Source organism: Podarcis pityusensis (assembly GCF_964106645.2).
Source record: "Podarcis pityusensis genome assembly, chromosome: 7".
In the NCBI taxonomy this organism is placed as follows: domain Eukaryota; kingdom Metazoa; phylum Chordata; class Lepidosauria; order Squamata; family Lacertidae; genus Podarcis; species Podarcis pityusensis.
In genome coordinates this window covers 39,024,268-39,041,609 of record NC_138031.1, presented here as the reverse complement: position 1 = coordinate 39,041,609, position 17,342 = coordinate 39,024,268, and the positions used below count along the sequence as shown (strand labels likewise).

At 45.7% G+C, this 17,342-nt stretch overlaps 2 protein-coding genes across 5 annotated transcripts in view; both read left to right on the top strand.

The window, feature by feature from the left end:
* The window catches only part of RP1 (RP1 axonemal microtubule associated), a 186,153-nt gene extending 181,631 nt beyond the window's left edge, over positions 1-4,522 (top strand). For all 3 annotated transcript variants that reach the window (XM_081013254.1, XM_081013252.1, XM_081013253.1), the window contains 3 exons: positions 742-820; positions 2,704-2,779; positions 4,258-4,522. In XM_081013254.1, coding sequence (XP_080869380.1) covers positions 742-820; positions 2,704-2,779; positions 4,258-4,312 — 210 coding nt within the window. In that variant the 3' untranslated portion in view covers positions 4,313-4,522. The remainder of the gene's footprint in view (positions 1-741; positions 821-2,703; positions 2,780-4,257) is intronic.
* Positions 4,523-13,701: 9,179 nt separating this feature from the next.
* Positions 13,702-17,342, top strand: part of XKR4 (XK related 4) — a 145,792-nt gene continuing 142,151 nt past the window's right edge. The window contains exon 1 of one of the 2 annotated variants that reach the window (XM_081013380.1): positions 13,702-15,948. In XM_081013380.1, coding sequence (XP_080869506.1) covers positions 15,080-15,948 — 869 coding nt within the window. In that variant the 5' untranslated portion in view covers positions 13,702-15,079. The remainder of the gene's footprint in view (positions 15,949-17,342) is intronic. The other variant, XM_081013379.1, reaches the window with a different exon arrangement.

Sequence of the window (17,342 nt, the reverse complement as noted above, 5' to 3'; positions counted from 1 at the left end):
ATGTGCTCCTAAGTTACAAACCTGTAAAATACTGGCCAGACTGTGACTTGATTCCACCTCATCTTGCCTACAAATGAAAGCAAGTGCTGAAGCCTTAGGTTATAAAAGGGAAAGGATTCCACTTTCCATTTAGCCTTGTTTTAGTTATCTGTCTGAAACCATCTTCACTGCTTTAGGGCATCTTCTACCTATAGATGAAAGATGCAGTTGTGGGAGGTTGTGGTGCTTCTTGGAAATGTACTATCCATGCACATAAAGTGCTGCTGCTGCTGCCAAGAATACTGGAAGTGAAACTATATTCTGAACCAAATTGTATACCACTTGAGAGATTTGGCTGTAACTAGAGTCAAATCGCTTATCTTTATGTTTCCAAAGGTAGGTTTGGGTACCATAAACAAAAGATAAATTAAAAAAATGAAAACAAAAGGTACTGTTTCTTCACCTGACTGGCAATTCATAATGCACTTACCAGAGAGAAAACATCTCTTGGGTTCTGAAACCAATAAAATGGCAAGAAACCTTCAAAACCTAATGTGGAAAGTACATGTTTTATGTTTTCAGGGAAGAGCTGAAAATTAGCAGCATACAACTGTACCAGAAAAGGAACAGTAACAATAATGCACTCCTCCAGCCATCCACTACCCCCTGCACACAGATAAATTTAAACCAGTCCCAGATAAGCATACTGTTTTCCAGACATAGACTTGTCACATTTTGAAAGCTGCTTCTCTTATTTTGAAGACTGACACATTCAGAATCAAAACAAAGGATGTTGGAAGGCTGCAGAAAATTGAAATTGGACATGATGGCAAAGGATTTGGTAAGTATACCTGTAGGTTTATTGCATATCCTTGTTGTCATTTATCTGCATATTAATCCACACCTTCAATTTTGAAATGCCTCAAATCTCCCTCAGGCGCTTGATGGTGCAGTTGGAGTATTGGACTAGGGCTAGGCCCTGAGGGATCCAGGTTCAAGTCTCTATTCCACCATGAAGCTGACTGGGCAACTTTGGTTGGTCACCTTCACTTAATCTAATCTGCCTCATAGGGTTGTTCTGAATGTGGAATGGGGGAGAGAGCAATATATGCCACCATAAGCTAATTTTAGGAAGGGTGGGATATAAACATAATAAAAAGAATTATAACATTGCCAGAACCAATGCCACATATTATAGAGCCCTCAGAATAACATGTGGCTTGACTCTCAGATATTATGTAGGGAAACCATTTGGGGTTTTTTAATACACTTATTTTGATTTACACAAGTCTACATGACACCTATCAGGAAGAAATGTATTTTTTGCTTATTAAGACTATTTTGCTTCCTTAAGAAAGTAAATTCTCTTTACTTGTATGCCTCAAGAATTCAGTATTGTTTTCTCAGAAATTTCTCAAAATCCATTTAATTGCATGCTACCATGTTATTAGATAACATTTTAAATTAGAGGGGGAAAGTTGAATCTGATTTCCACTATTTCTCCCCATATTGCTTCATTCTTTGCTTCATTTACTAACTTCTCAAACCAGTTTTTGGAAGAAAAAAGATAAAAAGATTTAATCACGATGTTTTCCCCATAACTGTCAGAGAATGTTCAAAGCAAACTTCAGGACACAATCAATTTTGACATGTACCAGTACATTTCAAGAACCACTACTTTTCTTCAATAAATGACCCAGCTTCACCCAGATTTCCATCATTTATGAGTAAATGTCAGTATTTACCAGGCTGGAGTGAGGAATGTCCAGAACTGTGAGGGAATAAATTGCTTTTCGGACATTTTATGTTATGATTTATCTGAAGCTATTGCAGATATATTAACTGACTTATTTTATTCCAAGAAATCAGTGCCAATAAACAATCATTGCAGTCAGAAGATATTTTTTCTCTCCCTATATAAACTTCTGCTGTGCAGATGTCATTTGAAATGGCAGGGCACTTATTTCTGGTTACATGTCACCTGCTCTATGGCATATAATGTAGTGAGACCCGTTTTCACATTTAACTTGAAAATATGTTTTACAGCTTGATTTGAGCTGCAGGTGGCACATCACTCTATCTACAGATGAGTAGTTAGCCTGTTATTTCAAGTGCCAGGCTACTTCATTGATCCAGAATCACATTTGTTCACAAGAAAGTACCTCAGACTTCAATTTTATGCAACAAGCTGGTATCTCTGTCTGCAAGTAGATCAGTAAAGTACCCCAGCCTGCCATTCTCACACCCACTCACCCCATTGTGTCTGTCCCCTAGTGACCAGTATATTTTACAGGTAAATGCTTGTCATTGATAAAATTGGATATTTTAAAAGAGAGCTGGTCAACAATGTTTGGGCCACAGGGCTTAAAATAAAAAATTACCAGACCGATATGGTCAATGACATATTTTTCCAAGTTTACAATTAAACTGTTTATTATCCTTATTTATAAAGTCAGGAGTAGGCCTTGTGATTTACCGGTAAATATCATAATGTTCTGGAAGCACTGGCCACTGTAACCAAATACCTTAAGAATTAATGGTAAATGTTAACATTTGCTGAGTTTTTGACAATCACTGTCAAAATAGCCAATAAATTTTCTCATTTAGAAAATTTTCTCCAATTTTCATGTGTCGCCATGACTTAAAAATAAATTTAGAATTATTTTCTTTGGGTTTATCTGTACTCAGAGGTGAACATACTTTATTACTGTCCTTTCTTTACAGCAAGTGGCTGGTTTCTGGAAAAAGTAGAAATCACAGAAGTATCTACGAATGAATTATACTCCTTCAATTGCAACCGGTTTGTTTCCCAGTTATTAAACTTGATCACAACACAATCATAACCATGTCTACTCAGAAGCAAGTGCTGTTGAATTCAGTGGGGTTTACTCCCAGGCATGTGGGATCAAGATTGTAACATGAATGCTACAGATGGTTACAACTTTCAAAAATAATAGTATCAGTAAAGTGATACTATTCAAACTAGAGAAAATATGCAACTTTCAGATCTCCCACATTAAAATTCAGGGAAGACAATGTAGTTCTGTTGATGGCAGTCCTCTTTCCATTTCTAAAAACAAGCAGACAAAAGGAAATGGGAAGAATCAGTACGCCCATTCTTCAGTCTACAAATAATTAAGAATTTGCTTCATTGGCCCTCAGTACTTCCCTTCAATTCCAATAAAAATTCTGTTTCACATACAGAAAAGAGGCAAGTCAGTAATCCACAGCCTGGTTACTTAAACACATGAGAAAAGTGGAGTGGGAAATTTTCTTTTCTTTTATGTATAAACCCACAAGACAGAATCATAAAACTTAAGTATTTAACAATGCTGCTTCCATGCTCTTAGCCAGTACATGTAGGGTTGCCTTGTGGTGATTTGGCAAAACACACACACCATCTAAAGCAGGGGTCAGCAAACTTTTTCAGCAGGGGGCCGGTCCACTGTCCCTCAGACCTTGTGTGGGGCCGGACTATATTTTTTTTGGGGGGGGGGGGGAAAGAACAAATTCCTATGCCCCACAAATAACCCAGAGATGCATTTTAAATAAAAGCACGCATTCTACTCATGTAAAAACACCAGGCAGGCTCCACAAATAACCCAGAGATGCATTTTGAATAAAAGGACATATTCTACTCGTGTAAAAACACGTTGATTCCCAGACCGTCCGTAGGCTGGATTTAGAAGGCAATTGGGCCAGATCCGGCCCCCGAGCCTTAGTTTGCCCATGATCTAAAGCAACTGCCTTCAGCTCCCATGGGAGACCCCCATGCCATGGACAATTGCAGGCTTTAAGTCCATGTAAAAGGTTTTACATACATAAATGTTAGAAGCAACATACAGCATAAAGCAGTGGCAGAAGAGTGTTAATTTTGCATAGGCACCCTATATGTCAACAACCCAAGGCAAGCTTGATTCCTGATGTGCCAAATTTACTCAACCCAGTAAATAAAGGATATTTTATGTTTATTGGTTTATTTTGAAAGGTTTTGTGCTTGTTTGTAACTTGGCCTTCCCAGTTCTTCTTGAAGTGAGTTTAGGGATCATCCCTGGTCAATGGATCCATATCTCTACCTACTCCAACCTTCTCCCCCTATTTATTTTCAAATGGGCATTCCCAAATGTGGGTTTTAAGTGATGGATAACTAGTCCACTGTCAGTACAACATGCTACCCAGGTTCCTTAAGATTAGAAACAATTCAGTACTCATGTCCTTACAGAGTATTTTTATGTGTGAACCATCTCTTCCAACAGCAATGCATATTTTCTTCACCAGGTGGCTGGCTAAAGATGAAAATGATGGATGTACCGTAGTGCAGCTTTCCATGTAATTATGCACTCCGAGAATCCTATTTGAACATGCTTTCCCTCAATATCAAGCTGATTGGGTTTATTTGTATTTTCTAATTGTGAAAGAACTATAATTATCACGAAGAAATATCAAAACAATACATCATATTTGAATACTCGAGTGAGAATGTTACCAGGAATTCTGAACACCTGTACCCAAACATGAATAAAGCAGAGATACACTGCTGCAACTTGGTTTTGTAAGTTTGTTTTCCATCATTTCACAATATTTGGGATTTGTTGTCAAAGGACGTGGGTGGTGCTGTGGTCTAAACCACAAAGCCTAGGGCTTGCTGATCAGAAAGTTGGCTGTTCAAATCCCCGTGATGGGGTGAGCTCCCTTTGCTCGGTCCCAGCTCCTGCCAACCTAGCAGTTCGAAAGCACATCAAAGTGCAAGTAGATAAATAGGTACCATTCTGGCAGGAAGGTAAACGGCACTGCTCTGGTTCACCAGAGGCGGCTTAGTCATGCTGGCCACATGACCCGGAACCTGTCTGCGGACAAACGCCGGCTCCCTCAGCCTATAGAGCGAGATGAGCGTGCAACCCCAGAGTCATCCGCGACTGGACCTAGTGGTCAGGGTACCTTTACCTAAAAAAAAAAAGAAAATATAGTTTATGTAGTGAGGAATATATATATATTCCAAGGTAGATATTTTTAAATAAATGAAAAACACAAGTACTTTCCCAGAACTTGTTTTGCCCAGTCATTCTACTGGACCAAATGTCACCTTGATAGCTATGGAAATTTCCCTGTGGTCACATGCCTTCTGCTGCTATTGGTGTGGTCTTGTAAAAAAATGCTTTCTAGTTCAAATCCCAACAAGAAATTGTGCAGATCACTGTTTTCTAGATCTGAGAGGGAGAGCAGTTAGAAGGCTGGCTTCTGTCTTTATGATTGTATGATATCGCCTGCTTTTAACTACAGTGAAGAAACTGGAGAAGTGGATACAGTGATACCTTGGGTTAAGAACTTAATTTGTTCTGGAGGTCTGTTCTTAACCTGAAACTGTTCTTAACCTGAGGTACAACTTTAACTAATGGGGCCTCCCATTGCCACCACTGCGCGATTTCTGTTCTCATCCGGAAGCAAAGTTCTTAATCTGAGGTACTATTTCTGGGTTAGCGGAGTCTGTAACCTGAAGCGTCTGTAACCCGAGGTACCACTGTAATACATAACAATATGTACTAGAAATTCTGCTTTTATATCTTAAGAGCATAAGAAGAGCCTGTTGAATCAGACCATTGGCTATCTAGCCCATATCCTCCTCTTAGAGTGGCCAACCAGATGACTTCGGAAGGCCTGCAAGGAGGACATGAGCACAAAAGCACCCTAACCACCTGTGATTCCTGGCAACTGGCCTTCAGAGGCGTACTGCCTGTGACAGTGGAGGCAGTACATAGGCATCATTGCGAGAAGTGGCTGATATCCCTCTCTTCCATGAATTTGTCTATTCCTGTTTTAAATTCTTGTAAGTTGGGGCCCATCTCTGCCCTTGTCCTTGCAGAGTTTCTAAAAATGAATGGTTCATGTCAGGGAACTGCCATCAGTGCCGGAGGGAGAGAGCAAAAGCCAGATGGATTATAGAGAGCCTCCAGGGATCGGGAGAAGCAGCTCATCTTCTGGGGAAGAGAATAAACGCAGCTCCAGTGGAGAGGAGGTGCAGGAGTCGGAAGTGGCGAGACGGTCCCAGGACTCCTTGCCTGGGAGAAGCGAGGAGGGAAGGGGTCCTCCGCTGCCCACACCCTCTTTGCGCAGAAGGCATTCGCGCAGAGAGGGGAGGCGCAGACTGGGCGTAAAGGAGCTTCTTTGCTGGGGGAAATTTAAGAAACGCCCACTCACGGATTCTGCCAGCGATTGAGTCAGCCACGGGTGAGTGGCGCTCCGGACAGATAAAGTTTACTCTGGCAGCCAAGCCAGGTATTCGCAGCCAGCCAGGGATATATTTGCCTGCTTGCTCACGAGCAACCCCTTGGAAACATAACAGTTCAGAATGTGCTACAGGGAAACATTGAAATGTCATATTTTAAATATTTCCATGTGCCTCATATAAGACCCAGATTTTTGATAACTTTTATTGTAAAGGTTCAGTAAATGAAAGAGACAGTAATAGGTAAGGTGGTACTTGGTTAGAAATTAAAATAAAGACTATTAACCTACTTGCAGATGACTTGCTTTAGTTTTAATTTGTCTCATAGATTATTAGCTGTAAGACCTACAGTATAATGTCTTCTGATTGACTGAGGGAACAGGGTTAATTTAGTTCTCCAATGGTTCTCTTTGTGCTTACATTGCTAAGGTACGTGCTGAAATGAATTTAAAACTCTATCCCCAGAGTGCACAGATGAGTTTAGTCAGTATCAGTATTCATTACACAGAATCAGTTTGCTGTGATCTATTATGTGGTTTGTTTCATTTAGAGTGTCTTTCATTAATAGTTTGTAATATTAACTCACCCTGATGCCATTTCTAGTTTATCAAGTGTAAATAATGCCTTCTTAATTTGTTTGCTTCTACTAACACTGAACAGCATCTCCTAACAGCTTATTTGCTTATTCCCCACTCCCACACATACAAGCTTGCGCTATTTATAATAAGAAACCAGGTTAAGTTTTATGAGGAATATAGCACACTGTTTAGAACAACCATAGTGAAAGCCATGCAAAGGAGCAGGCCTTTGCAAAGCCCATAAGAGGAATTCCATGGGCCACTCCATTTTGCTGGTCCCAAGCAGTAGGTTTTTATGGGAAACTTGTTACCTGATGTCTGTTTGGATGCACACTTCCATTGTTCATTGTTTCCTCAATTGCGCATTGCAGTCTAGACAACCAGTCTAGACACAGCAGCCACAATCTGGTGAATGCTTTAAAAAGTGCCAGCCCTACCATTAGGCAGAGTGACTCAGCCACCTCAGGCAGCAGTCCCTGGGACACAGGTAGCAGTGATGAAGTGCTGGAAGTGAACCGAAGTGTGTGCCTCATGACCTACTCTGTGCCCCTAAATTCACTGGCTCTCCTCAGATGTTGTCCAGGATTCAGATTTTTTCATGATCAGAATTTTCAACTTGAATTTTATTCTTTACACAATTTGGCAGCAAGTCCTGTAAGATTTTCTTTCAGATTGCAGTAGATCCACTAATCCTTGCCTACTGAGTGAGCTACAAATTGTTGGGACACTTCAGAGGCAAAACTAGATGACCATCAGTGTCCCTTTCAACTTTACAATTTTATGATTTCATTAACTGCAGTTCTTCAAATGGCATCAGTCAGCAGCACAAAAACCAGACACATGTTCCTGTGGGTGCAGACCAGTACCAGAAAGGAGTGTGGCTTGAGAAGAATCCTGAGGGGCAGATAGAGGGTCCTGCAGAGCCACTTTCACTCTCTGGACCTAAAATTTTGTACTCTGTTCCAGGGAGTGCAGCCCCATCCAACAAATGCTATGCACTTTGCCCAAATCAGTAGTACCCAACTCATCATTACAAGAAATCATTCTATGATTTCTTGGATTCAGTGTACTGAGACTTAGAACTACTCATGTGTATCATTATAATTCATTCTATAATTTTCTTTAAAAAGAAAGTGAACTTCAGTTTATGAAATAATTCCTGACTATAGTGTGCAGCTTATATTGTTGTGTACAAGTGTAACTCCAAAGTACTGAAGTCTTTTTATCAAAATTCATTCAATGGAAGCATGAAAAATGAACACAAGCTGAATTAGCTGAAATGACAGAAAGATGATTTCTGTGTGAACAGTTTCCACCCGAGTTATATTTGCTTGAAAGTAAACCCCTTTGGTATCAATGGGGGTTCCAAATAAATTTATTTAGGATGGCAGTTTGCCATTAATCACAAAGGAAATGTAAAATGAAAAGACCTTTCCCTGTTAAACTTTCAGTTAGCAGTTCATAATAATAATATAAAAAATTCTTTGAATTCTTCAAGCATGAGAGACAACAGTAAATTTCCTACTAGAAAGCTCTAAAATCTAGTCTTCAGCCAGTTTCTATAGAGACAGTGGGGGCTTTTGAAATGTTTGTTTCCAGCCATAAATAACTTAGACAATGCTGTTCAAAAATGGTACTTGGCTGTAGCTTCCACTTCATTTAAAGCAGACAGCATTCTCGAAGTGCTGATCTGGTAAAGCAGAATTCACTAAGCATTTAATGCAATCTTATTAGAGAAGTAATACACAACAAAAGTATTGTGTGTTCCCACTATAACAATACGAAAAAAACTATTCTACACTGAGCAGACTATATCTACCTCTGGCACAGAACAGAGTGTTCTCTCGTAATCCTTTGGCAAATGTTTTCACAGTTTGTGTACCATATTAAAATAAACTGAATTATGTGTAGATGGTTCTACACATTATGTTGTGTAGCTGCATAGGGGAATAATAAATGCATATTGAGAGTAAAATGAAGGAATTATTTGGCATCTTGATGAAGTCATGGAATAAAGTCAAATTATTCAAAGCAGTAAGCCACCCACCCCAAAACTCTGCTAGAGATTTAGGAAATTTTATATTGTGTGTGAGAAAGAGAGGTGGGAAGAGAGTACTAGTTAAATGTAATCATTTGAATATTCTGCTCAGCTAGCAAAAAACCATTCCATGCAACATGTTGTGGAAAGGGCTTCTTTCTATGTTCACTTAAGCTTTAAAAATGCTGCAAATTGCAGTTGTTAAATGGCCACAGCTTCACCACTACATTGAAGGTCATTTAGTCCTACCCCTTGCCGCAGGTAACACATTTTAAAGCTTCTTTCCTATTAGCAAATTAAGTGAGAGAATGGGCAGGACAGGGACTAATGAGCTGGTGCCAGCAGTGTCACACATGTAGTGTGATGTTGTGCACTCCAAATTTGGAGCAGTATTTTGGCAACCATCTCCTGTGCCAGGACTCAGTTCTGTAACATGTAGCAATTTATGCAAAACATTACCTTTCAACATGTACAGAGTTGAATTTCCTCCTGAATTACACTTTATGGAGTAGCTTTTCAGGTCACAATCTTGCTTACAAGGTTCTGAGCCTCCAAACAGTTACTTTTTTAACAGAGCAGAAATGCCATTTAAGCATAGGAAACCAATTATTGTGTACTGCTGCTGTTGTTTTAACTCTCTGCCCCAGTGCTGCAATTGTCATGAAAACTGTCTCCCCAAAGCTGCTATTTGACATGGGAAATACAGGCAAAAGGGACAGCTTTCTTTCTGTGTCAAAGAACGGCTTTGAGGGCAGAGGGTGCTTTTCACCTTTATAAACAATCTTTATTAAGGATTTTATTGGTTTACGAAAGCACATGCATTGTCTCTTTTTCAGGTTGTAGAGGTTTTTCTACATTTGGAGAGAGACATTAGTGTTGTATACGGAATAAAGTAGAGGGGAGAGGGGTGGTAATACTTGGTGTATATGCAGGGTTTTTATGTCAGCGTCTCTTGAGTAGGTTCTCTTTCTATTCGTTTATTATATTTCCTTGGTAGTGAGAGGTTGGGATGGCCAGGGCATGGTTGGTTGTCCTTAATTGGCTGCAGTGAGATTTGTTTGCATGGGGGGGTGTTAGGTCAAGTTAGCCATATTGATTCGTATGTTGGTGGTGGGTTCTTGTTGTTTTGTTCTTGTTGCTGTGTATGTAATAAATGGAAGCCATACCGCAGTGAAGGTGTCCTCTTTTATTTGTCCCCATGTCAGTTTCAATCTGTAGGTTAGCTTTTCTAGTAAGGCTGTTTCCCATACAATTTGGTACCAGTGGTCCATGTTCACTCCTGACAAGTCTTTCCAGTGTCTGGCTATGATGCTTCAGGCTGCTGAGAGTAGGTGGGTTATAAGCTCTTTATAATGTGAGTGGGCATTGGCAGAGGGTGTTTTTCATGGGGAAAGGGGAAAAGTTGATGGAAATCTGTTGATCCACTTTCTCCACATCACTCAAGGCTGGCCTGAGACATTTTGAGAGCTGAGGTGAAGCACGAAAGGGAATAAAAATCTACATCAGGAACAAGGGTGGGAGACCAGCAGTGCCTCCTATTTGCCAAGAGGCCACTGTAGAAGTGGCACTGGGAGGCTTCTGCTGAGAAGGCAGCAGATCCAGCCTTCAAGGAGTGTGCCACAGCCATTGCTGCTACTGGGCTAGTGCAGATGATGCATTCCTTGGAGGCTGAATCTGCTGTCCATGCAGATCCTGCCCCCCAAGGCAGTCACCTCACCTTGCCTCATGTGTGGGCCGGCCCTGACATCGCTCATAATTTTACAAACCTCTTTTTATGTGCTCATTATTGCTTTTCAGTAAGTAGTTTTAAGGAAAGCAGCATGATTTCTGTGTTTGTTTTTCATTAAACTGTAGCAGTTCTCATTTCTTCATCCTTGCAAGCCAATATCCAAGGAGAGTGCCTGTATGAAAATGACTTTCTTTTGGATTGACAGTTACAGTGTGAGGCATAAATGAAACAATGCTACTGTACTATTGAAAGACTAATTAGTCTTATACGGGGAGGCCAGTCACAATCTCTCTGTACAGTGACTTGCTTTTGCAGATTGGAAAAAAAAGTAAAATAGAAGGAATCCAAGCAGATGAACACAGAGACTTTGAGGATGCTGTAGAAAAAAACTTATAAAAGAGACACCTGTTAGAAAATTAGATGAAAACAGAGAATTTGGATGTGAATTGGTTAACATAAACATTTGCAGAAAAAACATCAGGATGAAACAGATGCTTTCTAAATAAAGATAACTGGAAAAAATGAAATATTGAGAACTACTAAAACAGAACAAAGCAAAATACAGAAAACAAAAACATGCCAATGCATCTTCCAAAACAAACTTCTAGAAGAAAAAAGCAAGATTCCCATTCTCACCTAGCCTTACTTCCCATACTACTACTCTACATATTCAGTAAACTGAAGCCTAGAGTTATGTGAAGTACCTCTGGCATAGTCTTTGCACTTCTTCTATAGAACAAAACAGAGGCTGAAATACAAAGATCTTCATCCTGCTCTGGACAGCATTGCACTCCCCCTGAAAGAGCAAGTATGCAGTTTGAGTGAACACCTTAATCCAGCATTGTCACTTGAGTCCCAGGTGGTCATAGTGACCTGGAGAGCCTTTAACCATGTTCATTTGGTTAACCAGCAGTGAGCATCCTGGACAGGGTTAGCCTAGCACTGGTGATGCACGCTCTGGCAACCTCTCCACTGGATTATCGTAATGTAGGGATGCAGAACCTGTGGACACCCAGGTGTTGCTAGACTAAAACTCCCATCATCAATGACCACTGACCATGCTGCTGGGACTGATGTGAGTTGTTGTCCAGCAACATCTGGGGGCCAATGGTTCCCATAATGGCATACTGTGTTATATGTAAAGGTAAAGGACCCCTGACAGTTAAGTCCAGTCACGAACGACTCTGGGGTTGCAGTGCTCATCTCACTTTACTGGCCGAGTGAGCCGACATTTGTCCTCAGACAGTTTTTCTGGGTCATGTGGCCAGCATGACTAAGCCACTTCTGGTGAAACCAGAGCAGTGCACGGAAATGCCATTTACCTTCCCGCTGGAGCAGTACCTATTTATCTACTTGCACTTTGACGTGCTTTCGAACTGCTAGGTTGGCAGGAGCTCGGACCAAGCAACAGGAGCTCACCCCGATGTGGGGATTTGAACCACTGACCTTCCAATCGGCAAGCCCTAGTATCAGTGATTTAGACCACAGTACCACCCACATCCCGTGTTATATGTAGGGCTGCCTTAATTATGATCCAGAAGCTTCAGTCACTGCAAAGCTCCTAAATTTTGATGAGTACAAGAAGGAAATGCAAACAAATGAAACTAAATATAAATTAGCAGGTAAAGCTTCACGCTTGACTCCATTAGCAGGCACCAGAAATCTGTGTTTCCATTCTCATTAGTATCATCACAGGGTTGTTGATTAATTGAGGAGGAGAACCACACATGCCGCCTTGAGCTCCTTGCAGGGGAAAGGTAGGATATAAATGCATGTAATGATGATGATGATGATGATGATAGCATTTATCTGTCACTACAAAAATGCCTCAAAGTGACTTACAATAATAAAAGCATATGTGATACAAAAATTAAAAGACATCAAAATTATAAAAGAACATCAGCTGAAGAAGAGTACTCATCCTGCAATAAAATAAAAGGGCAAATCCTATCCCACCATACTAAAAGACAAACACCAGTACAGGCTTGGGTATCATCAAAACTTATGACCCCAACAAAAAGCCAAATACTTGAGTGAACAAGAATGTTTTTGCCTGTTACCTACAAGTTGATAATGATGGTGCCTGGTGCATCTCTCTGGGGAGAGCAGTGCAAAACTGGGCAGTCACTACTGAAAAGGAACTTCTCATGTGGCCACATTTTGCACTGTCCATGGAGGGGGTACACAAAGATGCAACACAGGTTCTGGGAAGGTTCATGTAGGGAAAGGTGCTTGGTCTGTGTGCCAGTATTTCCCCCTGAATGTGCTCTTTCATGTAGTTGCTATTGGTTGCTGAGATACATGGTTGTGCAAAGACACTTGCATATGGTCCATATAGAAGGCTTAGTTTCTAAGACTAAGAGCGAAGTGGTACTGAAGCCAATACTTTCTAGAATCTGTACCCTGGACCTGATGCCCTGGCTTTGGGTGCTACCAACACAAGAACCTTTGCTACTAGACCCAAGCCTATCAGGCATCCGGCAGCACTCTGAACATGCTCGGAGGCAGGCTCTTGTTCCAAACCCAAATCCTAATACAGCTTCTGCCACCCATTTAAAAGGATGCCATGAAGAAACTGTGCAATATTCAAAATTATGAGCTGAGCCCTCTGCTCCGTCCGCCAGGTCTCCTTGTGGGAGCGGAACCTTCAACAAGGTGTCTAAGATGTGAGGAGTGCAATGAGCCGAAAAACGACGCGATACCCGGGCGCTGGGTTTTCCCTGTGTGGCGAACGGAGCTTCCCCGTCTCTTGCACCGGTCCAAGTTAAGACGTCTCTAAGAGACAATGGGCTCTTTCTGCCAGGTGGGCGACTCTGTCCTTTCGCGCTTCGCCTGCCTGCCCACGAGCGACGCGCCTCGCCAAGGAGGCGCTAATCCTCCGTAGCCTTTCTTCTTGTCAGCTGCGCTGTTGGTCTGGCTCGTCCTAACCGACATCCTCATGCTAATGTGCCTGTCTCCAATCCCCAGCAAATGGCCTCAGGCGGGGATTGCTCACTTGGCTTTGTGGAAGAGGGGGATAAGGACGCCTCTTGTGCGAAGGCACTTCCAGCTGAAGGCAGCGCCACGAAAACTCACTCGCTCTGCTCCCGCGACTGCTGCTTCAGCCGTTTGATTCCAGCGCGCGCGACGCGCCCCCCCCCCCGTCACTCATCCCCCGCGTCCCCACCAGCGTGGAGCTGGCGCGCGGCCAAGAAAGGCTTTCCCGCGTCCGCCCCTCCTCCCTCCCTCGTGGCACACATACATAATGCATCCGTGTAACAGGAGCAGGTCCCTCCTCGGGCATGGCCCGTCGCACGCGAGCCGCCTCCCGGTCCCCTCCCTCCTACCCCCGTGCGCCACCTGCTGCGGAAGACTCCCCTCCTCTTCGTCGCCACGCGGCCTGAGGTAACAAAGCACTGCTAATGAAGCAGCCGCCTGCGCGGCTCCGCTCACTCGCCCGTACCAAGAAGGCGGGAAACCAGCTTCCCCCACCTCCCCGCCCGCCCCGCCCCGCGAGCACCTGCTCCGCTTGACTGGCGTCCGGAAGGGCAACTAGACCCCTCGCGGCAAGCACGCGCTTCTGCGCGGATGGGCACCTGCAACTTCTCCCACGCGGCCCCATCACCTCAGCTGCAGCTCCGCGGCTGTCTCCTCGCGCCCGCCCAGCTTGCAGCCTCGAAACAGGCTCAGGGCCACACCGGCGTGGCACTAAACAGCCTAAGCGGGCAGCGGCAGCAAGTCTGTGGTGGAACTCCAGTCTCTACCTCTCCCCTCACGTATATACATATTTATATATTTCCCACCCGCCGAAATACCCCCCACAGGTGTGTTCCCGTCAAATAACCCCCCCCCCCGCCCCGCTTAGAGGGCAATCTTGGTAGCCCTCCCCGTGTCCCCTGAATACAAGTAGCCACCCTTTCCCCTCCGCTCTGCAAAGGAAGGCGGACGCCTCTCCCGCCCCTCCTTCCCGGAACGTTTTCTGCAGACCACCCCTCAGCGCTCCTCGTCTAGGCGATTCATTCTTTCTCCCCTCAAATCCCCTCATCCTGTTGCATCGGCTGCTTGCTCCACAGCGTCCCCTCCCCAGTGCCATCGCCTCCCTCCCTCCCTCCCGGGCGCCACGGCTGCTCTGTGTGTGTGTGTGCGCTCTCGCGCGCGTGTGTGTATTGGGGAGGGGGGAGAGGGATGAGGTCATCCTCTTTCCCGGCGTCAGTCAGCTGGGTGGCGGCGGCAGCAGCGGCGGCGGCGGCAAAGCGGCGGGGCGGGCCAGGCCGAGGAAAGGATGGTCTGCTTCGGGGACCGCTCCCCGGGCTGCTCGCGCCTGGGGCTGGGCGGGTGAGCGGGTCTCCCCGCAGGCAGGCGGCGCTCCAGCAGCGCCCTCAGGCGCCGCTGGCCCAGCCCCGTCAGCGCCCCGAGAAGAGCCGCCGAGCGAGCGGCTTGTCCGCGGCAGCAGCGGCGGGGGAGGGAGGGGGCGGACTCCAAGGGGCTCCCGGACGGGGTCCCTCTCCCTGCCGCCGCCGCCGCTCCTGCCGCCGCCGCCTTCCAGCCGCATCATGGCCGCGAAGTCCGACGGGGGGCGGCTGAAGATGAAGAAGGGCAGCGAGGTGGCGTTCACGCCGCTGCAGAACTCGGAGCACTCGGGCTCGGTGCAGGCGCTGGCCTCGGGCTTGCCCTCGGCGGCGGGGCCCGGCGGCGCCGAAGACGACGAGGCGCCTGGCGGCGGCGGCGGCGGCGGCGGCTGCTGCTCATCCGGCGGCTGCCGCTGCTGCTGTAGCGGCGGCGGCGGCGGCGCTCGGGCGGCCGGGGGCTCGCGGGGCTCGGGCGGCGGCTCGTCCTCGCTGTGCCTGCGGCTGGGCCGGGAGCAGCGGCGCTACACGCTGTGGGACGGGCTCTGGATCCTGGCGGCCGTGGCCGTGTACTTCGCGGACGTGGGCACGGACCTCTGGCTGGCGGTCGACTACTACCTGCGCGGCCAGCGCTGGTGGTTTGGGCTGACGCTCTTCTTCGTGCTGCTGGGCTCGCTCTCGGTGCAGGTCTTCAGCTTCCGCTGGTTCGTGCACGACTTCAGCAGCGAGGACGGGGCGGCGGCGGCGGCGGCAGAGGCGCCCGGCTCCTCGTCGGCCGGCGGCCACGGCGAGAGCAAGCTGCTGGTGAGCAGCGGTTCCGCCGCGGGGGACATGGAGGCCGGCGCCCGGCCCGGCACGCCGCAGAGGCAGGCGTCCAACGCCAGCAAGGGCAACGCCACCAACAGCACCAACAGCAGCAGCAGCACCAACGCCGCCGCCGGAGGAGCGGCAGGGGCGGGCGGCGGCGGCGGCGGCGGCGGCATCCGGCCCCCCAAGAGCCGGTCCGCCTCCTGCGCCTTCTGCATCTGGCTCATGCAGTCGCTCATCCACATCCTGCAGCTGGGGCAGATCTGGAGGTAAGGCACGCGCGCTCACCACGCTCACCTTCCTTGAACTCCCTCCAGCCACGCTGCACTAAGGAAGGCGCGCAGCCGGGCCTCGGTCGCCTGGGAAAGGGTCCGAAGAGGCTCCGAGCCGGCGACTTGCCTAGCCGGGTCTGACGCCGAGGCCCGGTTGCCTTAACTCTTGGGGAGGCGGGGTGGGGGCTCATCACAGTCTGCCCACCCCCCGCGCTTCTCCAAGGGCAACTGTCTCGTGTCGTGCGCCTTGAACTCTCTGTGTGTCAACGCCCGGGCTTGAATTAACTGACCCGTCAAGGCGTCGATTCCTTGCGTGTGCTTGCCCGGGCTGCCACTTAGGGCTTTTCAGGAGCGGCTGAATAGGCACACAATGGAGAGATGGCATCCACGCCCCTTAGGAGACTCGTTTGTTTTTGCACTGTTGGGCTGCGTGATGCTGAGACCTCGCCTGTTTCCCTGCTTGTCTCCTGAGCTTTAAAAGCAGAGATGCGCTTGGCGGGTAATAATGGGTGGGGTCATTCCAAATTCTGAAGCGGAAATACCATATCACTAGGATAATCCATGTGTCTGCTTAAAAAGGAGCACACGCAAATTCCAGCCGCAGCTTCAATTGACTTGTTCAGTCACAAGGCGTTATTTCTGAGGCTGTTACTTGTTAAAAAGTAATATGGGGAACAAGCACATGGTTAGTTCTTTAAGGGTCCTATGGCTTTGGTGCCATAACGTCACCTTATGAAAAGGTATATGCAAGAAGTTTAGAGAAGAGGAGCATTGTAAAGGACTGTAGTTTCAAAATCCTGAATAGGTGTTTCAGGCTGCACATTTACTTAGCACTCACTTCTGAGTAAAGGTGGACCCGGCTGTATTGTAAGATGAGTTTGTCAGCAGACTTTGGTTCTCCAGACAAAATAAAAGTGTTCGTATGCGCACCCTGTTAAGTCACTTTGAGACCAACAAATGGAATTAATAGTAATAATAAATTAGAATTCACTTTAAAGTGTAATAAAGTATTTGGACAAATTTAGAGAAATGTTAATTTAACCTCTGCATTAAACTACTGTACTTTTTAAAAGGCTCCATGTAACTTCAGGTGTGTGTGTGTGTGTGTGTGTGTGCGCGCGTGTGTGTCTGTCTACTTGATCAAAGTAGAATTCAAGAACCTTGGTTAAGCTTGAAATTGTGATCCAGCTGAAATGACTGCAGATTTTATTATGGGACTGACTAGGATCAGTGGGTTTCCTTTCTTAGTAGCTATGAAGGACACTGCAGGTGAGTACATAGCTGCCTGATTGAATCAATGTGTAAAAAAGTGTTAGAGCACTTAAAAATAGAGGACTATAGTCACTTTGTTCCTGGCGATCTTGGTTGGTGGTCTTACTTAATTCCGACAG